Source organism: Delphinapterus leucas, chromosome 17, assembly GCF_059928025.1.
Source record: "Delphinapterus leucas isolate spDelLeu-1000000601 "Yukka" chromosome 17, BTC_Dleu_Yukka2, whole genome shotgun sequence".
Classification (NCBI taxonomy): Eukaryota; Metazoa; Chordata; class Mammalia; order Artiodactyla; family Monodontidae; genus Delphinapterus; species Delphinapterus leucas.
The window spans coordinates 1343611-1368669 of NC_143145.1; the positions used below are offsets into that span (position 1 = coordinate 1343611).

The 25059-nt window shown below is 52.4% G+C and overlaps 1 protein-coding gene across 1 annotated transcript; it reads right to left on the minus strand.

Annotated features, from left to right (window-relative positions):
- Nucleotides 1–16846: 16846 nt before the first annotated feature.
- Nucleotides 16847–18824, minus strand: LY6L (lymphocyte antigen 6 family member L). Its single transcript, XM_089898580.1, has 3 exons — nucleotides 18677–18824; nucleotides 18423–18539; nucleotides 16847–17543 (listed from the first exon to the last, which is right to left on the minus strand). Exons 1-3 carry the CDS (start codon nucleotides 18747–18749, stop codon nucleotides 17317–17319), a joined length of 417 nt encoding a protein of 138 aa, XP_089754706.1. The 5' UTR covers nucleotides 18750–18824; the 3' UTR covers nucleotides 16847–17316.
- Between the last annotated feature and the right edge of the window lie 6235 nt (nucleotides 18825–25059).

Consider the following 25059-nt stretch of genomic DNA (forward strand, 5'->3'; position numbering starts at 1 on the left):
CTGAGATATGAGATAAAGAAGACTTTTGAGAAATGATAAAATCTGGACACTGAACAAAACCAAAGCACTGGAAGATCTTGTTCAAGTCTCAGTTCCAACACCTGAGTGCCAGGGGCAGGGGTGTTTAATTACTGCCACAGAGAGAGTGCCTAAGGGAGCCCATTGGGCCGTTAGTTTTATGGAACATGAACTTAATACAATGAACTGTCCTCTCTTACTTCAATGAACTGACAATAGCAAACTCTCCTACAACATGAGATATTGCACATGGGGAAGCCCTAAATTCTAGAGGATTTGGTCAATTTCTCAGGGCATGAAAAGTGGGCAAGGAATATTTTTGATGCCCCAATTGTTTGCCCTCTAATTCTAGTTCCACTCATATCCTCTGGTTGATTTGTACCTTTTCAGCAAGTGGCAGGGGAAAGTCAGAGACGAGCTGCCCATCGCAGGCTACGGCGTCTACCTGGGGAGGAACCAGGGCCTACCTGGGATAGGCCCTCTTTCCAGACTGAGCTTTACACAGAGAACTAAGCAGGGCCAGGAGGGGACGAAGACATCACAGATCTGCGAACAAGAGACTTGGAGAGTCTTAGAAGGAGGGGGAAAAAGAAAGTTGAGAGGGGGACTTCCCTCGTGGCGCAGTGGTTAAGACTCTGGCTCCCAGTGCAGGGGGCCGGGGTTTGATCCCTGGTCCGGGAACTAGATCCCACATGCATGCTGCAACTAAGAGTTTGCATGCCACAACTAAGGAGCCCGCCTAAAAAAAAAGAAAAAGAAAGAAAGTTAACTGGTGTGTGACAATGAAACATGCAAACATGACTAGCCTAGAGATTTACATGCTTGATGGCAGTGGTGCAAATAGGGATCTGAGCTTCCTGGCACTCGAAGCGAAAAAGAAAGATAAGCACGTATGTAGCCATATATACAGACAGACAGGAAAACACCCCATGCCCTGCCAACATGTGCATAAACACAACACTTATAGACGAAAACCCAAAATACACACATTCAATCCCCTTTCGTGTACGTGTCTGTGCAGGACTTTCATAAACAACGCTCATGTGATATTTTTACGTGCATGCGTGTTGTTTTCTGTAGCGGTTGCTACCTCTAAACCGGCTTCATGACCCACACAGCCTTTCTCAAACAGGGCTCCCTCCTGAGCCCCAGACCTCAGACAATGCTTTCCGGTTATTTTCTTGGTTCTCTCAAGGACCGCACATGATTCGCCATGAGGGTGCCTCAGGATGCGAGGGTCACCTTCTGGGAAGCGGACAGACCAAGGCTGATGGGGCTCAGGTGTGCCTGGGGGACAAATGTGACCTGTGACCTTGCAGACGCCCCTGCAGCTCTGGGAACCAGCTCTTTCGTCTGTGAGAATCTTCCGCCTGGTGTAAAAGCCAATTCTGGGCTCTGGCTGTGTCCTGCTGGGGCTCAGCCGCGGAGACTTGGCCAGTGCCCAGATGTGGCCCTCGTGGTGGGGGAAGGGTTGCAGTGCCCAGGACCTTCCGCGGCCGAGAGCGGGAGGGGGGAGGTCTGGCCGCAGTGGATGGGGGAGGGGAGGGCCTCAGCACCTGCGGCAACGGGGACTGGAGAGCCACTCCCCTCCCCCACACTCGTCTGTGACTCATCTGAAGCCAGAGCTTCACATGGGACACAGGAGGCCCCGGGAGGACAACCCGGACCGCGGGCACCAATAGATCTGGGGCCACCACACAAGGGTGACCGGGGGCTTCATCTGCTGGGAGGTAACCCGGGACACCCCGGGGCTGGGAGCAGCTGTGGTGTGAGGGAGTGGTCGCCACGTGCAGGACTCTCTGCTGGACCGAGAAGTGAATGTGAGAATAATTGGAGGAATGCGGGGTGGTGGCTCCATGGTCTCCGGCCCCTGGATTTCGAAAGGTTCTGACCTTACCAAGAATCAGAGACACTTGGCCTTACAGATCATGCTTACACACACACACACACACACACACACACGTGTGCGAGTACACAACCTCCTCGACAGAACTGGCAGACCACTTGCACTGCAACGCTGACCGGACAGTGCCCGGTGCCCTCTGACCTGTCCTATCCTGCTCTCCTGCACTGAACAAACAGCTGCGACTTCGGACCTGCCGCAGGTCATTTGCAAACACTGCTCCCGCCCCTCAGGCTCCGGCTGGGCCGTGGGGACAGCCCACGGGGGAGAGCACCGGGACATCTGAGCAGCTGCTCTAAACCAGGGGCTACAGCAGTGAATGTGGGGTGCCCTTCACAATCTAGAAGAAAAGTTGGAACACATCACTCAAGATGAGCGATTCTGTTACATTTATGAGGTAAACCAAACCATCTTTTCTAGCTGTATTTGCCCACGGGTCAGCTGCCTCCAGAACCCAGGTTGTTAAGACTTAGCCCCTGTGGGTGGATGGGCGCCTGCTCACCTCCCGCCGTGTGGCTGGAGCCCAAGATTCCAGCAGTGCCTCACGGTGGACACGTCGGCTCAAGTCGCCTCGTTGGGACAGCACCCAGGGCCCACAATTGGTCAGGACCGTGACCTGGGTGCTCTGAGGTCAGGGAGACTTGGGGTGGGGTGTGGTTGGGGGGTGGGGGGAGGGATGAAGGGGCTTGGCTCAGAGGGCTCCAGCTAAGTGAGAGGCCCCCCTTCGCTGCTGTCACATCTTCACTGAGGGCTCTCCCACGGCTTTGTCACTCACGCCTTGTTTCCCCACCCCTCAAGACCTCCTTCCTCATTAATTTATTCAGTGTGCTTCAGTCCTCGCCCATCTCCACCCGACATCCACTCATCACTCAGTTCCTTGCTTGTTTTTGCTTTATCGATCCATGTTCCCATTGCCAGTCAGGCTTCCCTGGGGCACGTGAACTGCAGGGTCCGTGTGGGGGACAACTGTCCCCACCCACCTCACTGGCACAGAAGGGACAGTGTTGGCGCTTGTCGGGGAGAGGCCCTCTTGGAGTGGACCGCGGAATGCCAGGGCCAGGAGGACAGGTGGGCCTGGACCGGTTCTCAGACTTGCCATGCTAGGGCGGCAGTGAGTCTGCCCTTCCCCCATCGGGGACCCTCATCTCAGAGGGTAGGCCCTGTCACCCCGTCCACAGAGAGGGAGGGGTCGGGGTGGGGACCATCATCGAGGCGCCCTGGAGCCTGGGCGAGGGCAGGAAGGGAGGGTCCTCACGGCAGCACCTGGTGGAGGCCGAGCCCCAGGCTGACCAGGAGCCCAGTTCGCGGGGCCCGGGCGCTGGCTCTGGCAATCACGTTACCCAGGCTGCGAGGGCAGCACACGGCCCCGCTGTGGCTGACGTTTTCCGCGGGCATCAGCTCCAACTCAGGAGGGCTGTTGATGACACAGGAGCCCGTGCAGCTCTTGGTGATCAGCCTCTTTTCTTCCGAGCCTGAGCCTGCTCCCAGCCAGGCCTCCGGGCAGCAAGGAAGGCCGGGCATCCCTGACGGCACACAGACTCCGTGGGTCCCTGGAGCAGCCCCTGCAGCCCCCATTCCCGCACGTGCTGTGGGAGCAGGTGCGTGTGGAGCTTAGGGGAGCAGGGGGTTTCCCTGCACCTTCAGGCACCTGGACCCAGGCTCGGCCCAGTCCTCACTTGTACGTGATGGAGACGTTTAGACGCGTGTCTGCCTGGGCCTGTCTGCAGGGTTCCCTTCTGACAACCCACAAAGAGAAAGAAAATCACCAAACAGCCCCCAAGTAGGAGAAAGGGTCACTGGGTGTGGTGGGAGAGACCCAACCTCAGAAGGAGGCTTTCCAGCTGGAGCACAACTTAGAACCCCTGCGGAGGCCTGAGGGTCCATCTCCCAGGAATGCTGGGCAGGTGGGAGCAGGAAGCTGGGGCCTGAGGGCCCAGCAGCTCCTGGCATCCTGCCCCCTCCTCCTGGGCTCACCCTGAGGGGTCCTTGTCACCCCCAAACCCACCCCCCAGGACAGTAGAGATGGAAGGACAGGTGAGAGCAGACGGGAGGAACGTAGGCCGGGACCAGCCTCTCCGAGGCGCACGTGCTCCCCGGGCTCTATTCCTTCAGAGCAGAGGCAGGGAGAGGACCCCGAGGGGGAGCCGCAGGGAGGGTAGAGCAGCGACAGCCCCCGGAGCCCAATGAAAGTGGAGAGGTCTCTGTGTGGCTCTGAAGGCCTCCTGGCCCCCTGACCTGATGTCCCCTCCAGAGCACCCCCTCCTGAGGTCACTCAGGTCACTCCCTCCTTCATCCTGGGATGTTCCCGTGAGCTTTACACGGAGGGAAGCAGCCACACATCGGGTCCACGGAGGGGGAGACGCCCGACCCAGCCCACGGTGTGGAACCCCCTTGGAGGGAGCAGCCTGGGGACCACCGGGCCGGGCAGCTGAGCTCAGCCTTGGACTCACCCACCTGGAAGACCACCTCGTAGGAGTGACAAAGCAAGTGCATGATCGGGGTGCATGCAGCTTTTATGCAGCGAGAGGTGGTGTTGACCTGCAAGCAGTGGTAGCAGCGCAGGCTGGGGTCTGGGGGGAGGTGGGGACAGAGCAGAGTTCGCTCAGGGCACACCCGGGGACAGGCACACCACCGCCCGCTGAAGCCCCTTGGTGACCATGGGCTCGCAGAGCCCCAAGTGTCACCCCCCGCGCCCACCAGACAAGTGCCTCCTGGGACCCAGGTCAGACACTCACACCTGCAGGCTGACGTCATCACCCCCACCTCCCTGCTGGCTCGGGGGAGCGTGCGCACACGCGTGCACACACACACAGACACACACACAAGCAAACGCCCCACGCAGCCCTTCCCTCACTGAAGAACCCACCAGGCCTTCCCTTCTGCCACTGTTGGCCTCACCTCTATCTGCACACACTGGGGCCCACCGCAGGACGAGGAGGACCCCTCTCGTGGTGCGGTCAGTCAGGCCTGAGTGGGGGGAGGCAGAGAAAGAGCCTGACCCAGAGCCCCGCCCCCCAAACCTGGCCTGGGCACCTCTGATTCCCGCTCTCCTCCCCTCTCTCTCGGTCTCACACCCCGGCACACACCCTTGATTCCCGTTTGCATATGTCCTCCTAGCTTCTCTGTTCCTCTGTCCCGACGTGGGTTCTGATCCTGGGACCCTCACCTGACCCCCCTCTCCTACACCTTCCGAGTCAGAATCAACCCTGCTCTTGGGAAGGTTTCCTGGAGTTCTTAAGTCGGCAGCCCCTGAGGCCCAGGAAGCGGGAGGAAGCTGAGTCACAGCTGGGTGTTGGGGGAGAAGGGGGTGGGGACCTGGTCTCCCCACCTGTGGGTCCACCCACCTCGGCCAGCCTCAGACTGAGCCGGCAGCTCTGATGCAACTTTTTTGGTGTAACAGACCCCATGGAGCAGGGAGGGAGCTCCACACTGTGGAGGACATGGGGGAAGGCCTGTAGGGTCCACATGGCTGAGGGGGAGACCCAGAAACCCTGCGCCTGAAAGAGGGCGGCCAAGGGATGGGATGAGAAAGGGCAGTTCATCGTATTAAGTTCATGTTCCATAAAACAAATGGCCCAACGGGCTCCCTCAGGCACTCTCTCTGTGGCAGTAATTAAACACCCCTGCCCCTGGCACTCAGATGTTGGAACTGAGACTTGAACAAGACCTTCCAGTACTTTGAATTTGTTTAAAGTGTCCAGATTGTATCATTTCTTAAAACTCTTTATGTCATATCTCAGGACTGTATTCTCTGACTTAGATGCAATTAAGTTAGAAGTCAATAACAAAAAAGATAAATACAATCTTTTCACATGTAGAAATGAAGAAACACATTTCAAATTAGCAGTTTTTTAAAAAAAATCTGTTTATTTATTTATTTATTGGCCGCGTCAGGTCTTAGCTGCGGCACCTGGGATCTTCGTTGAGGCATGTGGGATTCGTCGTGGCGTGCCAATTTTCTGTTCTCTCGTTGAGGTGTGCAAGCTTGAGGGTTTAGTTGCCCCGAGGCATGTGGGATCTTAGTTCCCTGACCAGGGATGAACCCGTGTCCCCTGCATTGGAAGGTGGATTCTTTTTTTTTTTTTTTTTTGTGGTACGCAGGCCTCTCACTGTTGTGGCCTCTCCCGTTGCAGAGCACGGGTTCTGGACGTGCAGGCTCAGCGGCCATGGCTCACGGGCGCAGCCGCTCCGCGGCATGTGGGATCCTCCCGGACCGGGGCAGGAACCTGCGTCCCCTGCATCGGCAGGCGGACTCTCAACCACTGCGCCACCAGGGAAGCCCACAAGGTGGATTCTTTACCACTGGACCACCAGGGAAGTCCCTAGCACAGTTTTTTAGAAGAGGATGTCTTAAATATTTTTTTAAAGACCCAGAATTGATGAATGAGGAAAATACTACTTCTCAAAATGTTTGCGATTCAGTGAAGGGTGATAGTTTGGGCAAAATTTATATCCTTCTCTACTTATATGAAAGAACAATAAAGACTAATATTCTGTGAAGAGACTCATGGCTTAAACTTTTCATTTGGGAATAATTTCAGATTTATAAAAAAGTTGCAAACAACTTTTTAAAGAATTATACTAAGTATAGAATTATACTATACAACCCTTTACACAGATTTTCCAAATTTTAACATCACACATAACCATAGTACAACGATCAAAATGACAAAGTTAACACTGATGCAAAACTATTATCTAGTCCACAGACCTTATGCGATTCTGCCCGGTGCCCCTCGCCCTTCTCCTGCCCACCGTCGACCCAACCTCATGCCCCACCTGCTGGTCTTGTCTCCTGAGGTCCCTTTGATTTGGAGCAGGCCTCCGTCTTGATTTCTTTCAGGACCTCGACACTTTTGAAGAGTGATGGCCAACTGTTTTGTAGAAAGTCTGTTCATATGGGCTTGTTTATTCATGATTAAATTCAGCTGAAGCATTCTAGCAAAAATATCTCGGAAATGTGGTTGTGTCCTTCTCAACGCATCGTACGAGGAGGGCATGGGATGCTGGCTCACTGGTGATGTTGGCTTTGGTCCCTTGTAACCAAGGTGGTACCTGCCAGGTGTTTGCCCTGTAGTTACACACACCCACACTGCAAGTCACACACATGCTCTCTGACACACGCATTCACTCTCTCTCACACACACAGAGCCTGCTCTGGTGCCTAAGACACTCCCCAGGACCCCCATAGTCATGGCCAGGCCTTTTGGGAAGGACCACCAGAGACCCCACCTCAGGGCCGTGTCCCCACTGTGGACTCATGACAGGAGCTCAAAGTTCAGGAGGGGCATTGACGGCTGCAGCCTCCATCCCCTGCCAATCCTCTGGGTCAGGACCCTGTAGGCCCCCCTTTTCCAGACTGAGGAGCCCCACAAACAATGATTACTCTGGCTTTTTGCCAAATGGCGATTATGTATTTCCATCATTCTCTCTACATTGATTAGTTGGAATTCTACTGCATTTTACTTTCTTTCTCCTAGCCACACTCTGGGATTACCTATTTATTAAAACGGTTCAGATTCCATTGAGAAGGAAATGTCATTTTATTGTATTTAAAAACCAAGATCTGGACCAATGTATGCTTATTCCTACTAGGATGTCTCGCGCAGACGATATATATTCGTGCTAATACCTCTCCAGTCACCATTGTATTTCCTATCTCCTCCCGCTCCCTGTACTTTTTGTTTCTCCCACACAGAGAATCCTGACTTGTGACAACAGCAATGTATTAAGCGGTTCATTATGATAGGTCCAAGTGTGTATTTCTTTGGATTCTTCCTGTTTGGAATTCACTGGGCTTCTTGAGTCTATAGTTTTATGTCTTTCTTCAAAACTAGAAAATTAGCAGTCGTTATTTCTTCAAGTATTTTTCCTGTACTCCATTCTTTGTCCTCTCCTTCTAGGGCAACACTTACACAGATATTGGACTTTCTGGTATTTCCTCTAGGCTCCGTTCATTAAAAAAAAAAAATCTTTTATTTATGTTGTTCAGATTCTATGATGTATCCTCAAGTTGGGTCTTTCTTTTTTCATCTCCATTCTACTATCGAGCCCAGTGGAAAGTATTTTATTTTTGTTATTGTAGTTTTCAGTTCTACAATTCCCATTTTGTTATTCTTTATATGTTTTACTTCCTTGCTGAGACTTGTCTTTCCATTTATCCCAAGAGTGTTTGCCCTTAGTTCTTGGAGCATTTTTAAAATAAGTGCTTTAAAGACTCTGTGTGATAATTCCTAGTTGAGGTCTTCCCTGATCTTCTGTACAAAGAGTAATTTTGGATTATATCCTGGATATTTTGAATTTTGCGTTATGAGAGGCTGAATCTTATTTCCATCTTATGGAGAATGTTAATCTTTTTGTCTTAGCAGGCAATCTACCTGGCTGGGTTTATGCTTCAAGTGAAGATCAACCTTATGTGGGTTGTGGCTTCTATGTCAGTTCAGTTTTCAAAGGCTTTGCGGTGGACACAGTGGCCAATCTGATACCTTGGTGGAGGTCAGTCCCATAGATCAGTTCTTATAGTTTATGTTTTTCAGGGCCAACTCCATGTATGCACAGCTCAGAATGAGCCTGGGTTTTCATAAATGTCTTCATGGGATTTCTTTCCCAAGCTTCTCGCTCCCTGCGGTCTCTCTGGCACTTTCTAGTAACTTGCAGGTCCGCTTTTCAGTCATCTAGTCAGAAAGCTGCAGCTTAGTTCTTCCATAGGGCTGCACAGTTCCCACCCCTACAACCACATCTGGGGTCATGAGGTGGGAAGATGTAGAGAGAAGAAGGTCAATGGGTTTTACCCCATCATCCTGAGATCACAGATCCTCTGACTGGAGGGGCCAGTTTCCTTCTCTCAGAACTTTAGGTACCTGCAGGCTCTGTTGGGAGCCGCTGAAGTTGCGGCTTTTCCCACTCATTAAGTGAGACCAAGAGGGGTTCTAATGGACCTCTTCTGTCCATGTTCTGGTATTCACTTTCAGAATGTGGGCTGTTTTGGGAATTCTCTGGTGGTCCAGTGGTTAGTACCCGGGTGCTTTCACTGCCAGGGCCAGGTTCAACCCCTGGTCAGGGAGCTAAGATCCTGCAAGCTGTGCAGTGTGGTAAAAAAAAAAAAATTAAATTAAATTTAAAAAAATGTGGGCTGTCTTGAGTCAAATCTAGAGAATACCAGAGGAAATGAAAAGGGGAAACTTACCACACATTTGGTGGCACTTCAAAGTTTTGTCTTATTCCCCAATCTTTCTGCTACTATTTTCTGTTTGGAGTCCTCATATAGCTTCTCCGTGTATTTCGTTCTGGGTTTATAGCTGCATTCAGTGGGTGAGGTCTAGCCATCTCACTCTGAGCCAGGACTGGCCCTGACGGTGTAGCCCCCTACACTCTGCACGGCACAGTCTACAGCAGGGGCTGTCCCATCTTCCCTGTTTAATTTGAATTTCCTTCACAAGTGGAGGCAAACATATTTTCTTATGTTTAAGTGGTATTTCATATCATTTTTGTTAATGTTTTTCATGTATCACTCATGTTTGCTTTAGCCCTGTTCCCCCACCCTCAGTGTTTACAGAGTTATTTATATCCCCTGGGGAGTGTGTGTGTGGAAAATCGTTATATTTGTATAGAGTCAAATTAGTCTATCTTTTCTTTTCTTGCATTTGGATTTTGAATTCTACATAGGAGAACGTTTTCCACACCCAGGTTATAAAGATATTCACATGTGATTTCTCTGGGTGTTCGTATAGTTTTGGTTGTTTACTATTTACTGTATTCTCATGTATGATGTATGCATGCGTGTGTATAGATCCAATTTTGACTTTTCTAAGTAGTCATTTATTTGTTCACAAACCAATTATTTATTTATGTTTACTGGAGTAAAATTGCTTTACAATGTTCTGTTAGTTTCTGCTGTACAATGAAGTGAGTCAGCTATATGTATACCTATATCCCCTCCCTCTTGGACCTCCCTCCCACCCACCCCCATCCCATCTAGCTCGTCACAGAGCACTGAGCTGAGCTCCCTGTGCTATACAGCAGGTTCCCACTAACTAGCTATTTTACACATGGTAGTGTATTTATGTCAAACCTAATCTCCCAGTTCGTTCCACCCTCCCCTTCCCCCACCGTGTCCACATGTCCATTCTCTCCATCTACGTCTCTATACCTGCCCTACAAATAGGTTCATCTGTACCATTTTTCTAGATTCCACATATATGCATTAATATACAATATTTGTTTTTCTCTTTCTGTCTTACTTCACTCTGTATGACCGTCTCTACGTCTATCCACATCTCTACAAATGACCCAATTTCATTCCTTTTTATGGCTGAGTAATATTCCATTGTATATATGTACCACATCTTCTTTATCTAGTCATCTATCGTTGGGCATTTAGGTCATTGCCATGTCCTGGCTATTGTAAATAGTGCTGCAATGAACATTAGGGTACATGTGTCCTTTTGAATTATGGTTTTCTCAGGGTATATAGTGGGATTCCTGGGTCATATGGTAGTTCTGTTTTTAGTTTTTTAAGGAACCTCCATACTGTTCTCCATAGTGGCTGTATCAATTTACATTCCCACCAACAGTGTAGGAGAGTTCCCTTTTCTCCACACCCTCTCCAGCATTTATTGTTTGTAGATTTTTTGATGATGGCCGTTCTGACCCGGGTGAGGTGACACCTCATTTTGATTTGCATTTCTCTAATAATTAGTCATGTTGAGCATCTTTTCATGTGCCTCTTGGCCATCCATGTCCCTTCTTTGGTGAAATGTCTGTTTAGGTCTTCTGCCCACTTTTTAATTGCATTGTTTCTTTTTTTGATATTGAGCTCCATGAGCTGTTTGTATATTTTGGAGATTAATCCTTTGCCTGTTGCTTCATTTGCAAATATTTTCTCCCATTCTGAAGGTTGTCTTTTTGTCTTGTTTATGGTTTCCTTTGCTGTGCAAATGCTTTTAAGTTTAATTAGGTTCCATTTGTTTATTTTTAGTTTAAGTTTAATTATGTTGCATTTGGTTATTTTATTGTTTAAGTTTGTTTTTATTTCCATTACTCTAGGAGGTGGGTCAAATAAGATCTTGCTGTGGTTTATGTCAAAGAGTGTTTTTCCTACGTTTTCCTCTAAGACTTTTATAGCATCCAGTATTACATTTAGGTCTTTAATCCATTTGGTTCATCTTTGCTCCAGTGATTTGAGATTCCTCCTTTATCATACACTAAATTTCCATATGTTCTTGGGTATATTTCTGGTCTTTCTATTCTAGGTCACTTGATTGTCCATTCACATGACAATAACATGTTGCTTATTTATGGCTGTGTTGGGTTTCCGTTGCTGCGCGCGGGCTTTCTCTAGTCGTGGCAAGCAGGGGCTACTCTTGGTTGCGGTGCATGAGCTTCTCATTGTGGTGGCTTCTCTTGTTGCAGAGCACGGGCTCCAGGCACGTGGGCTTCAGTAATTGCAGCACATGGACTCAGTAGCTGTGGCATGCGGGCTCAGTGGTTGTTGCTCATGGGCTCTAGAGCGCAGGCTCAGGAGTTGTGGCACACAGGCTTAATTGCTCCGCGACATGTGGGATCTTCCCGGACCAGGGCTTGAACCTGTGTCCCCTGCATTGGCAGGTAGATTCTTAACCACTCTGCCACCAGGGAAGCCCCTAAACTTTTTTTTTTAATTATGTTTTAACCTGTGCTAGTACTTATTACTTCCACAACTTAATTTTTTCCTAACTGATCTTGAATGTTTTTGTTTACACGTCTTTCAACTTGCCCATTTAAGAAAAAAAAGTTATTTTTATGGTAATCACATTAAATTAAAAATCTTATAAATTAGAGAGAACTGACATTTATTTGTTTCTTTGTTTATTTAGGCTGTGCTGGGTCTTTGTTGCAGCATGCAGGCTTCTCTAGTTATGGTGTGAGGGCTTAGTTGCGGCACGTGGGATCTTAGTGCCCCGACCAGGGATCGAACCAGGCCCCCTGCATTGGCAGTGCAGAGTCTTCCACTGGGCCACCAGGGAAGTCCTGAGAGAACTGCCATTCTAATGATATTTAGAGTTGTCCAAGAACAAGGAGTGTCTTTACAATTGCTCGAGGCTACTGTTGCATCTCTTGGAAGTTGGTTGAATTTTCCTCCTTTAGATTTTGCATATTTTTAGTCAGATTTATATTTTTATTTTATTTTTAAAAATTTTATTTATTTGTTTTTTGGCTGCACTGGGTCTTTGTTGCTGCGCGCGGGCTTTCTCTAGCTGCGGCGAGCGGGGGCTACTCTTCACTGCCTTGCGTGGGCTTCTCACTGCGGCGGCTTCTCTTGTTGTGGAGCACGGGCTGTAGGCGCCCAGGCTTCAGTAGTTGTGGCGCACAGGCTTAGTTGCTCCGCGGCATGTGGGATCTTCCCGGACCAGGGCTCGAACTTGTGTTCCCTGCATTGGCAGGCGGATTCTTAACCACTGCGCCACCAGGGAAGCCCAGTCAGATTTACTTTTAAGCATTAGCTCTCTATTCCACAATTGTAAATAAAAACTTCTCTTCCGCTATAGCCTCTAGGTGGCTATTGCTCATGTATAAAAAGGCTATTAATTTTTATTTTAGTTTCATATTCTACTACCTTATTGAATGATTTTATTGACTTTGCTAGTTTTATCATTGATCTTTTAGGGTTTTTGAAACATACTATTAAGTTAGTTACAAACAGAGATTGTACTTTCCCCAACTCTCATGCCTCTAATTGTTTTCTCTTGCTTATTTTCATTTGTTTATGTCTCAAATACAATGTTAGAAAGTACTGATCCTTTTGTTCAGCACCATCATAAGACTGCATCCAGCACTTCCTCATACAGTTAAGTTCCCGGCTTCAGGGCTGATACACACACACAATCATGTTATTGTATAATATGCTATTGAATTTGGTTTGTTAATAGTTTATTTTATTTCAGATTGTTGCACTGATCCACAAAAATGCTGTAATTTCCTTTTTAGTATCATCGTCACGTTTAGCTGTCAGTGTTATGCTTCCTTTGTAAAAGGAACTTGGAAATTTTACTACTTGGGTCGAGTTTGGTAATCTGTATTTTTCACTAGGAAATACTTCATTGCATCTAAATCTTCAAACCTATCCCATCGAGGTATGCAGTGACTCTCTTGTGATAGTTCAATCAACTTTCCTAAAGTGTGATTTACACACAGTAAAAAGCGCCCCTTTGAAGTGGACAGTTCAGTGAGTTTGACAAATGTAAACACTTATAGAACCACCAACACAGTCAAGACGTAGAGCATTTACCTTAACCCAGGAATGCCCTGCTACCTCCTTGTGTGGCCCGCAAGACTGCTTTCATTGTTAACATGTCCCTTTGCTAGAATTTTGTGCGAATGGGTGATTAGCGTTATGTGGCCCTTTCATCCATTTTTGTCATTTATTTGTATTTCCTCTTTACTCCCACTTTCAATCTTGCCAATGTCACCATCTTGTTAGCCTGTTGGCTTTGTAGATCTTCTCTATTTTATTTTGGTTTCCTATTTCACTAAATCACATTTTTGGCTTAATTTGGTTTTTTGGGGGGTTTAATTTATCTTTCTGTCTCCAGCTTCTAGATTTAAACACATGGTTTATTGATGTTTCAGCCCCTCTTCTTTTGTAACATAAGGATCTAACCTATCCATTTTCCTCACAGTGCTGTTTTCTTTTTAAAATAAACGTTTGTCCTGATTTTATTACTGTTCAGATCAAGGAATTTAAAAAATTCCTATTATAATTCCTTGTTCAACAGATGAACTAATCAAAATGTAATAATTTAGTTTAGAAATATTTGGGATTTAAAAGTTTATCTTCTTTGTTATAAATGTTTCATTTAAATGCTTATGGACAGAGAACATTGTCTATGGGGTAATTTATTGTTCAATAACAAAGATAAAAATCTGGACATTTGGAACAAAATAAGAGTACCAGACTGCTCCGTTCAAGGTTGAGCAGACCTTGGGCGGGGGTACTTGTACCCTCGGGGGTGGGGGGAGGGGCGGGGAACAGAACCTGCGGGAGAACACAGGCCGCTCTGGACTCTGCTGCGTGTGGAGCTCACACACGACCTGACTCACGACTCTGTACCACAGACGTGGCAGACTTGGGTCTCTTTTTTAGGGCAAGGGGAGTGGAAGCAGCATCTGGCGTGCCCTCGCAGCTGGCTTTCCCTTCTAGGTCTTCACAATCCCAACACACGCTGCCATCGGGCTGTCCTGCGGTGCCTCCTGAGTGCCCCGTCCTCATGTGGGCTGCCTGGGGAGACCCCCAGGCTCCATCAGTGGAATCAGGACCCACAGCCGGATGAGGACAGGGAGCACGCAGCAGGCAGAACCAGTGAACAGAGGTCAAGGGATGGGGAAATCATGAAAGTTGACTCACCAGATCCATTTGATAGCTAAAAGAGTTAAGGTAGGCACTTCCTTGGTGGCGCAGCGGTTAAGAATCCACCTGCCGGGCTTCCCTGGTGGTGCGGTGGTTGAGAGTCCGCCTGCCGATGCAGGGGACGCGGGTTCGTGCCCCGGTCCGGGAAGATCCCACATGCCACGGAGCGGCTGGGCCCGTGAGCCATGGCCGCTGGGCCTACGCGTGCGGAGCCTGTGCTCCGCAGCGGGAGAGGCTGCAGCAGTGAGAGGCCCGCGTAACGCCAAAAAAAAAAAAAAAAAAAGAATCCGCCTGCCAGTGCAGGGGACAGGGTTTCGATCCCTGGTCCGGGAAGATCCCATGTGCCGCGGAGCAACTAAGCCCGTGTGCCGCAACTGCAGAGCCTCCGTGCTGCAACTACTGAAGCCCGCGTGCCTAGAGCCCATGCTCTGCAACAAGAGAAGCCACCACGATCAAAAGCTGGTGCACCACAACGCAGAGTAGCCCCCACTCACCACAACTAGAGAAAGCCCCCACACAGCAACCAAGACCCAACACAGCCAAAAATAATAATGATAAATAAAATATACAACACAAAAAAATTTTTTTTAAAAAGAGTTAAGGTAGTACAAACCAGGAGAATCAGAAACTCAAATAATTTTGAAGGAGGTGGGGTAGAAGAAAGGCAAGGCAAGGCGTGGCCAGGATGGAGACGGGATTGGATACATCTGAGTGTCAGCACGAAGCTGGAAGCCTGTCGGAGTGCAGGTTGTAGCCGGATCTGAGCTTCCCAGCAGAGACTGTGAAAAAGAACCTAGTCCCCAAAGAATCCACAGCAAAAATCCTGAAACTAATGATGGCCATAGCAGTGCCCACACGTTGGCGGTCCTGAGGCTGGCTCAGACCAGCTTTGGGTTGCTCCGTGGCGGCCACGTGTTGCTCAGGGCCCTGGGGAATGGGGGAGGGCCGTGGTGCCCAGGAAGGATGTGACCCGCCAATGTCTTAGGTCAGAGGGGCTTGGGGAAGCTGAATGGCTGAGGGCAGGCTCCATCTTCTTCTCACCTCACGCGCTCAGCCCTCATGAAGCATCTATTCCCTGCTCAAGAATACCTTTCTCATTCGGTTGTCAATCATCTTCATCTTTCCTTCACTCATTCTTTACTCATTTCTCCATTCATTCAGCAAAGTTTCTGATTTCTAGCCGAGAGGTTTCCCAGAAGGGCCTACAATCCTGGGTCCCCTGTCCAGAGGAGGGACCAGGATGCCCGGCTCCAAAGGTGGTCATCTTCATGGAGAGGGAAGCAGAGAGCGGCTGGTACAGCAGTTGTGGGGAGACAGGGTGTGGTGGCCCCTGACCCGGATCACATACACGTATTTCCTAGGAGAATGCAGCTTGGAGAGAAGACTGTGGCCCTACCGGGTGACTGTTTCCCCTCTGCACTGGCCTTGTGGACTGGCCTCGACTCAGGAAGTCAGAGATTCCTGATGCCTCAATGGGCCAGGAACCTCGTGTGGGGAGTTGGAAGCAGTAGATGGTGACCAGCCTGCTTGGCCAGCCTAGGGGTTTAAATTCAGCATGAAAATTCACAACTGCATTGAAGGGGAGTGAGGTCCCACTTTAAGCTGGGCATTCTGGGACTCTCATCCAGAGAGCTCCTGGCCACTCCATCGGTCTCCTTGGCACAGAGTGGAGCCTAGCCCAGGACTGGGAATGCATGAAGGCCCCAGAGCATGAGGGGCGGCCAGGCCCATCTTGGTCCACGGGGGAAATCACCAGGAGTTGGAGATTGGGGTCAGGTGTGCGATGGGGGAGGCAGGTGTAAGGACCCAGAGCTGGGCAGACCCTGGGGGGAGGGGTGTGCAGACCTTGGCGGGGGAAGTTGTGCAGACTCCGGGGTGGGGTAAGCCTGAGGAACCAGGACTGGGGGACAGGTGTGTGGACCCAGCGTCCTTCTGGGCTCTGGGGACCTGCTGCCTGGTGACGCTGCCCCCACCCACAGATTCTTGGCTGCTGTCCTCTATCTCTCTGTCCTCCAGGATGTCTCCCTGGATGTTCCCCAGGATGTCTCTATGAGCCTGTCATGAGTTCCACTTGTCCCAACCTGCTCCTCCCCTGTGCCCCTCTCCTGGGTGACCCTCCCCCAAGCTAGGCATGGGGCCATCCTGGGCACCTCCAGGCCTTCCATCAGCCCCTACTCTATCCAGCACCCCTGTGCACCAAACATGGTTCCCATCCACCCCACCGCCCAGCCGTCCCCTCCCAGCATCTCTCAACCCCACTCTCCTAGGTAGGCACCACTGACCCCTGTCACGTGCCCCAGACTCCGAGCCTCTACCCCACCATTGGTCAGCTGGCCCTCCCGAGGACCCGACCCTGAGCCTGTGACTCCTGCTTGCCCAGTGCTGGTCCTGTCCCCAGCTTGGTTGGCTGTAGCCCAGAGGGACAGTTTTGTCCACCATTCCAACCATGGCCAGCGCACAACCACAGAGTCTGCTGAGAGCAGGCCAGAGGGCTGTAGTCTGGGCCCAATGGGTAGAGACGAAGAAGCAGCAAGAGGGGGTGTGGTCAAGCAACGACTTTATTGTCTCTGGAAGGAGTGAAGGTCGTGGTCCCACTGCAGGACTCTGCCTGGGCCAGGGACAGAGGTGGCGAGAACAGCGGACGTGGGGGGGCCGAGACTACAGAGCCAGTCAGAGCCAGAGCCAGGGCTGAGCCACCCTCTGGCCTTGCCGGGCTCTTCTTGCCCAACACAGGGACCTGGAGCTTCTGTTCAGGACAGGGGCTGTTACCCCAAACTGAGAAATGCCCATTGCATGCCCCCATCCCTGACCCCTACGGAGTGGGGCTACAATCCCAGGCTGTGTGAGCAAAGGGCCCCTGCCGGGGACAGGAGAGGCGGCCGGGCCCAGGGCGAGGTGATGGCACCGCCTACCATCTCAGGGGTGAATGTCCCACCCACGGTCTTGAGAGCGATGGGGGCAGGATAGAGGTGGGAGGACAGCATGGGCTTTGGGGCCGAGGGGAAGGTGCTCACAGCAGGACCCAGAGGAGGCCAAGGCCCGCCTGGAGCAGGAACGCCCTTGGAAGGGCCCAGGGAGCCTCCTGCGGGGTGGGTGCCCTGTTGCAGAGAGATCTGGAACAGCAGTGCCTGGTGATCTTGCCGTGCACCCCGGGGCCCGACGACCATTCAGATTTCATGTTGGTGTTGGGACACCGGGGAGCACAGCGCTTGCTGAGCAAAATTCCCACGCGAGATCCTGCAGGAAAGAGGAGACAGCGCTCAGGAAGAGAGGGGGAGCCTGGGGAGGGGTGCTTTCCCGTGGGCAGGGAAGGCCAGAACCAAACCTCGGGTCAGAGAACTGTTGGTCTTGGAACGTCTACAGATACCTTCTCCTGATCTTTTCACAGGCCAGGCCCTGCACAGCAGTGGGAGCACAGCTGCCCAGGGTCACCTTCAAGGTCACAGCAAAGACAGGGTTCAGGACTGCTGGCCCTGGTCGGGGCTCTTCCCTGAAACCACACGTGGCCTGGAAACCCGGGTAGCCAGGGGCCTGGGAGTCCCGGGGAGACGGGGGAAGCAGAGCAGAGAGAAAAGCGATGGTGACCAGAGGACTTGCTGCACCCGGCCTGGGCTCCCGTCCACCCCCTCCCTCCTTCACTTAGAGACGCGCAGAGACCTCTGAACGAAGCACCAGAGGGAACAGAACACTCAAAACAACCCAAGCTATAGAAGAAAAGGTGGGTGGAGTCCACCTTCCTTGTGCCCTGCTGTGCTGTGTTGTGTTTGTTTTGCCGTATCTGTTGCGTGCATGGTATCTCACTACATTGAACCTTGTTGTATTGTATTATATGACAGCTGTACGCATTGCATTACATCGTATCATAGGCTGCTCAGCGGCGCTTGGTTTAGGATAACCGAAAAGAAGGAAAGAGACCAGCCAGCCTCCTCTGGAAGCCCCCAGGGCTCAGTCTTGAGCGGCTGCCTCCTTCTTCCCCTGCTCAGGACCGGGATCTGGCAAAGGTCGGCGCAGGCGAGGGGGCCCCTGAAGGGAGCCTTCCTCAGCTCCCCGCAGAGACCCCGAAGGATCCAGCGCAGATCCCCCGACAGGCCCCTTCAGCGCTGGCCAGGGACTCACTCAGGTTGATGATCACCGCGTGGGAGACGCAGACCCGGTCGGTGGAGGCGCACGCGGCGGGCTTGCAAAACTCCCAGCTCGTGGCTTTGAAGCACTGGTAGCAGCTCAGGTTCTCACCTGTGGGGCGGCAGCAGGCCGCGGTGGAGCGCGCTGCGCACCTGCCCGGCGGCGCAAAGGGCTTCCGCTGCCTAGAGATGCGCCCGCCGCGCCCCGGAGCTCCCGCAGGCCCCCGCAGCCCAGAGGGCTGCCCTTACCTGGCTCTGTGGCTCTGCCAGCACAGCCCAAAGACACCAGCAGAGCCCACAGGACTGGAACCGGCACCCCCATGACGCCAGACGGCTCAGCCTGCAGGAGGGCGGGAGAGGGGCGGTGGAGCAGAGACGGAGGCTTTGTGCGGACCTCCCCCCCGTCGCACCGCCCATCCCCTCGGTCTCTCCGCCCTGGACCCTCCTCATTCGAGGCCTCTCAGACCCTGGTTCTCGCGTTGCCCCTCTCGCAGCCCGACGACTCCTGAACCTTCCCTCCCCTGCTTCAGGGAGCGTGGCTCTCTGGGGAGGGTCAGCTGAAGGAGGGCCGGCTGTGGAGGCCTGTCAGCCCCTGCTCGCAGCTCGGGCTCTTGGGAGGGTCTCCTGGGGTCCGTGAGGATGGCCGCTTCGTGCTGGAGCAGAAGGCGGGCAGGGAGCGCGTCTCCCCTGTGGGTGCATCCCCTCCGCCAGTCTCCACCCCACGCCAGCTCTGATGCATCCTTCTCTTCCTGTAACAAACCCCTGCGGAACAGGGCCCGGTTCACACCTTGGGGACACAGGACCACACTGAGTCCCTGCCTCGGAGGCTCAGGAGAGCTGAAACTTCCCGCAGGTGTGGTGGCAAGTGGTCTGGTGTTGGAGGTGGAGGAGGGCTTCAAGGGGGAGGAGGGATCATTGGGGCTGGAGAACAGGAGGTGGTTGGGCAATCAGAGATGAAGTGCAGGGCCGTCCAGAGGGAAAGCATCAAGAGCCAGGCCCAGAGCAGGAAACAGGGCAATTAAGTGTCAAGGGCAAGTGGGGGAGGGAGGGGAAAGGGGAGAAAGGGGAGGAGGGGAGGGGGGGAGGAGGGGCAGAAGGGGGAGGAGGGGGAGGAGGGGGGGAGGAGGGGAGGGGGAGGAGGGGAGGGGGAGGAGGGGAGGGGAGGAGGGGGAGGAAAGGGAGGAAGGGGAGAAGGGGGAGTGGGGAGGAGGGGGAGAAGGGGGAGGAAGGAGAGGAAGGGGAGGAGGGGAGGGGGAGGAGGGGAGAAAGGGGAGGAGGGGAGGGGGAGGAGGGGGAGGAAAGGGAGGAAGGGGAGAAGGGGAGGGGGCGAGGAGGGGGAGAAGGGGGAGGGGAGGAGGGGAGGGGGAGGAGGGGAGGGGAGGAGGGGGAGGAAAGGGAGGAAGGGAGAAGGGGAGGGGGTGAGGAGGGGAGAAGGGGGAGGGGGGAGGCGGGGAGGAGGGGGAGGAGGGGGAGGAGGGGGAGGAAAGGGAGGAAGGGGAGAAGGGGAGGGGGCGAGGAGGGGAAGAAGGGGAGGAGGGGGAGAAGGGGGAGTGGGGAGGAGGGGGAGAAGGGGGAGGAAGGGGAGGAGGGGAGGGGGTGAGGAGGGGGAGAAGGGGGAGGAGGGGGAGAAGGGGGAGGAGGGGGAGGAGGGAGAAGGGGGAGGGGGAGGAGGGGAGAAGGGGGAGGAGGGAGAGAAGGGGGAGAAGGGGAGGAGGGGGAGAAGGGGGAATGGGGAGGAGGGGGAGAAGGGGAGGAAGGAGAGGAGGGGAGGGGGAGGAGGGGAGAAAGGGGAGGAGGGAGAGGAAAGGGAGGAAGGGGAGAAGGGGAGGGGGTGAGGAGGGGGAGAAGGGGGAGGAGGGGGAGAAGGGGGAGGAGGGGGAGAAGGGGGAGGAGGGGGAGGAGGGGGAGGAGGGGGAGAAGGGGGAGGGGGAGGAGGGGAGGAGGGGAGGAGGGGGAGGAGGGGGAGGAGGGGCAGGACAGGCAGTCCGGAGAGCAGCAAGAAGGGGTCAGATAACAGGCTTGAATCTTTTCTTTCTTTCTCATGACTTCCTGTGTGTGGCGGGGTCTGGGACCCCAGGAGAAGGGAGGGCGTCAGGAGCTCCCGGAACAAGGCTGCAGAGATGCTGTTCCCACAGGTCCCCCAGCTCTGTCCCAGCTCGTCAGCGCTCCACGGGGCTGGAGCCTGAGTCAGCCTGAGCGGCAGGCAGGGCCTTCAGCCAGGCGCGCCCTCAGCTCCTTTCCTCTCGCCCGGCGAGACACGTGTCGTCAGCAACATCCTCAGCTCCGGCCAGGGCATCCTTCTCCTGCACCTGAGTCTCTTGGGCCCCTTGGCTGTCCCTGTGATGGGTCCACTGGGTCTATCAGGTAGTTTAGCTGTGCTTGGGCCCCATCAAGCTTCTTTTCCAAAATCTCCCCCTGCCTGGCGGAGACCTGGACACAGAGTGTGGAGGGGCAGCTCTTCCCATCACGGTGCAGACCAGACCCCACCTGCTTCCCACCCAGGTCACCTTCGCAGTCCCCTGCAAATTCTTCCCTTTGTCCTGTCCTTTATTCTTGTTTTTCAGCACCTAGCGAACTGAACCACTCTCCATCGGCCCCGGGGTTCCCAGGAACCTGTCCTCGCCAGAACCAGTGTTAAAGAAAGAAACTTCCATGACACTCGTTAAAGCTCAGTGAGACTGAATAATCTCAGCGGGGCTCTCGAGACCGGCGCAGGGACCGCTGTGACGGGGTTGTGCAGGGAGAGACTGGGGGCAACTCCAAATACAGCAGAGGCAGTGGGGATTTACAGCCAAGGAGCAGGTGTGGTCAATGGATGGAAAAACACTAAGAGGAGACCTCAGGGGTAGGGGGATTCTGGCTAAACAAACCTACCAGGATCTCCCTGAAGGCAGGGCAGGTGCTCAGTCCTCACCTGGGGGGTGGGAGGGGATGGAACCCCATCGGATACTGAGTTGGGGGAGGTTCTTATTAAAACTGGATTTTACAAGGAAGTGCCCAGATGGGCCCAGGAGAAGGTTTGGGAGCCTGACTAAAGTTCGGCCAAGCAAAGAATCTTTGTCACCAAACAACACGGCACAGATGAAGAAGCAGAATCCACTGAGGGCAGGGGCGGTGGTCCGGAGTGGGACCCCGTCCCCTCTGGAGGCACCGTCACCCCGGCCACAACCTCACCTGGAGACCGGGCAGGTCTAAGGGCCCTGCGTGAGTCCAGGTGTGGGCAGGAAAGGCTGCCCTCTTTTCTGACCCCCAGGGACCCCTGCCTCCCAAGGCTGCCCCCTAAAGGCAGCGCCCATGCCCAGGTGCCCGCACCTGCGTGTCAGGTGGCTTCACAGTTTGTCACGCCATGTCCTGCCAGCATCTTTCCCTAGGTTCTTTCTTTGCTTTTCCTTCCTGCCTTTATTTCCTTGACCACACCCGTTTGAGCTCCTCTGAGGAGCAGGCAGGGTGTGGGCCCTGGATCTGGATTTGCAGTGGGTGACCCTGCCCCCAGGGGTCTCGCAGGGGGAGAGTGGGCCGAAGGATAAAAGGGGCGACTAGTAGGCAGAGGGGGATTGGACGGGCTGCCTCTGGCCCCCGAGTGACTGCTGCCGGTCACCTCCACTCGCAGCCACTGGGCCTCTGGAGGCCTCGGCACCCCCTGAAGGCCCAGCTTCCTGTTGCCACAGGGAGAGGATGTGCTGGCTATGAATGAGGGTGTGCAGCTGGTTGGGGTCATTTCCCCTCCAGTCCACCCAGCGGCCCAACCAGCAGGACTGTCCCCCGCCCCCTCTTGCCTGGCACGTCCTAGGGACCATGCCTGGCCAGGTGCAGCCTCCGCCTTGCTGCTGGTGCACCCAGAGCCTCCCTTTATTGGGTGCCACTCCAGCCCTCCCTGCTGTCCAGCCTCTGCCCGGGCGTGGGCCCGGCTTGGAGGTGGGCACAGAAGGGGTGGAACTAGAGATGCCTGGGGGGAGGATCTGGGCTTACGTCGTGCATTTATTCATTTGTCATTTCATGCCGTAATGGAGTTGAATGTGAATCTGTGAAAAATTCGAAACCCCCAAATCGCATGGTGCTGTTGGATGCGGGTGTGATGAAGCAACCCGGTGGCGTTTGTGACAGGTTAATAAGGTCACTCAAAAACTTATATGAAAATGCAAAGCAGTTAAAACGGCCAAAACAGTTTTTCAAAACTCATGAAACTATACTTAATATTCATAAATTTTACTTTTTACAAATAATACCTCAAAAAGCTGATTTAAAGGAAACTTTCTGCAAATGAAAATTCTAGATTTAGATGCTCTCACTGGTTAATTCTTCCAAACATTCAAAGAAAAGATAATATCAATCTTCCAAGCTTCTTTCAGAGGAAAGAAATGAACACTTCCTAATTAATTTTAAGAAGTTAGCATAGTCTTGATTTCTTAACAAAAATGGATAAGGTATTACAAAAAATGGACATTCCAGAGCAATATCCCATGAAAATTAATGAAACATGTCCTAAACATAATATTGGAAAATCACCAATGGCCCACAAAAAGGAAAACATACTATATAATCCAATATATACAGAAAATTATTTGTTAAATTCAATGCAATTTGTGATTACAACTCTCTCAGCAAACTAAGAATAGAGGGGATCTTTCTAATCTGATAAAGGTCATTATAAAACCAGCTCTAACTTGCATCATCTTTATGGTGAACTCTTGAACACTTCCCCCCTTGTTATCACCCCTTCTACTCACTCTGTCCTGGATAGAGAAACAAGGGGATCATCATTTTAGATGAGAGATCAGGGACTTCCTGGTGGTCCAGTGGCTAAGAATCCGCCTTCCAATGCAGGGTGCGTGGATTCGATTTCTGGTCGGGGAACTAAGATCCCACATGCCGCAGGGCAATTAAGCCCGCGTGTGCAACTACAGAGCACGCAAGCCACAACTAAAGAGAAGCCTGTGTGCCCCAATGAAAAGATCCTGCATGCCGCAGCAAAGATCCCACGCAACTAAGACACGATACAGCCAAAAATATAAATAAATAAAGATTTTTTTAAAAGATGAGAAATCAACTTCTTATCATTTGGACATCATGGGATTTTGAGTTTCGAACATAATGTACAGAGCAAATATTGGAATTAATCCATGAATTTAGAAGGGTCATTGGCTATAAGATAAAAACCAATTGTATTTCTATATATTTGCAATTATAAATTTGGAATCTTAAGTTTTAAAAACCCCACTGAATTCTGGCCCTAGGATCATTTCAGCTGCCTACATCCAACTCTATTTACTCTTTCTAGCAAGAAAAGGAATTCAGATCAACAGAGCAAGGGAACAAGACGCCACGCTCCTCATGACTTCAGCACGCATAGGAGATGGAGAGACCACAGATGTCATTTACTTTCATGTAGAAAAACGAACACAAACTTCTGGCAGAGCCGTCTTTGGACCTGGGGCACCTGCTGTGCAGCGTGGGTATCGCTGGAGAGAGCGGATGGAAACGGGAGAAAGGAACCAAGGGTCTGAGAGTGATGGGCTGGACAAAAGCCATCCTCAGAAAGAGAAGGTCCAGCTCCCCTCGAGGGGATGCTGGGAGCCAGGCTGAGAGCTGCTGGCCAGCGGCCTGGCTTGAGAAGATGCAGGGATGCAGGAGCAGTGGGAGATGCATCCGTTCTTGGGGAGCAGACCAGTAGGAGGGGCGAACCCCCTGCAGGCTTGGTGGCCAATGGAAAGAAGGAAAGAAGAAGGGGAAATTAAGTGCGGCAGCAACCAGGGAGACACCTGATGTCGGCAGGCACCCACCCCTCCCACCACCAGACCACGGACGCAAGAACAGCTGCACTTCATCGCGCAGCCGGAAGAGGGCGGTCTCGCGCCAAGAGGCCGCGTCCTACTGCGCGCTCATCTGTGGGAAGACACTGCAGGGAGAAGAATTAAAACGAGAATAAAACTTTTCGAAAAATGTCCCAGAAAACGAACCAGGAAGCAGAATAAATCTCTCATGCCTGAGTCAAAACATTTGAAAATACGAAGGAACACCTTGCATCAGAAGTTCAGAACCTCAAAACAACAGTAGGCAATAAAAAGAAGACATGAGATGAAAAACGATGAAAGTGAGGAAACAAATGGAGGAAAACGTACAGACCAGCTTAGAAATAAAGTCTCACAAAGTTCCAAGGGAGCAGGCATTTGAGATTGTTAAGTCGGAAGCTGTAGCAGAGGCACTGAAGCAGGGAGGCAGGCAAACAAGAGGACAAAGCGACCTAAACCCGAACTAAAAGGGCTCACCTGTTCCTGGAAAAACGACCTAGAATGGTGAGCGCTAAGACTACACTAGTAGAAAATGCAAACGACACATGGCTTCCCTGCTGGCACAGGGGTTGAGAATCTGCCTGCCAATGCAGGGGACACGGGTTCGAGCCCTGGTCCGGGAAGATCCCACATGCCGCGGAGCAACTAAGCCCGTGCACCACAACTACTGAGCCTGTGCTCTAGAGCCCGCGTGCCACAACTACTGAAGCCCGCGCACCTAGAGCCCATGCTCTGCAACAAGAGAAGCCACCATAATGAGAAGCCCGCGCACCGCAACGAAGAGTAGCCCCCGCTCGCCGCAACTAGAGAAAGCCCCCGCACAGCAACGAAGACCCAACTCAG

Coding starts and splice junctions, on each gene's coding strand:
- LY6L (XM_089898580.1), bottom strand. CDS start 18,749: ATGGGGGTGCCGGTTCCAGTCCTGTGGGCTCTGCTGGTGTCTTTGGGC. Junction 18,540..18,676: donor TGGCAGAGCCACAGAGCCAG/GTAAGGGCAGCC, acceptor GCCGCCCCACAG/GTGAGAACCTGAGCTGCTAC. Junction 17,544..18,422: donor CGCGGTGATCATCAACCTGA/GTGAGTCCCTGG, acceptor TCTTTCCTGCAG/GATCTCGCGTGGGAATTTTG.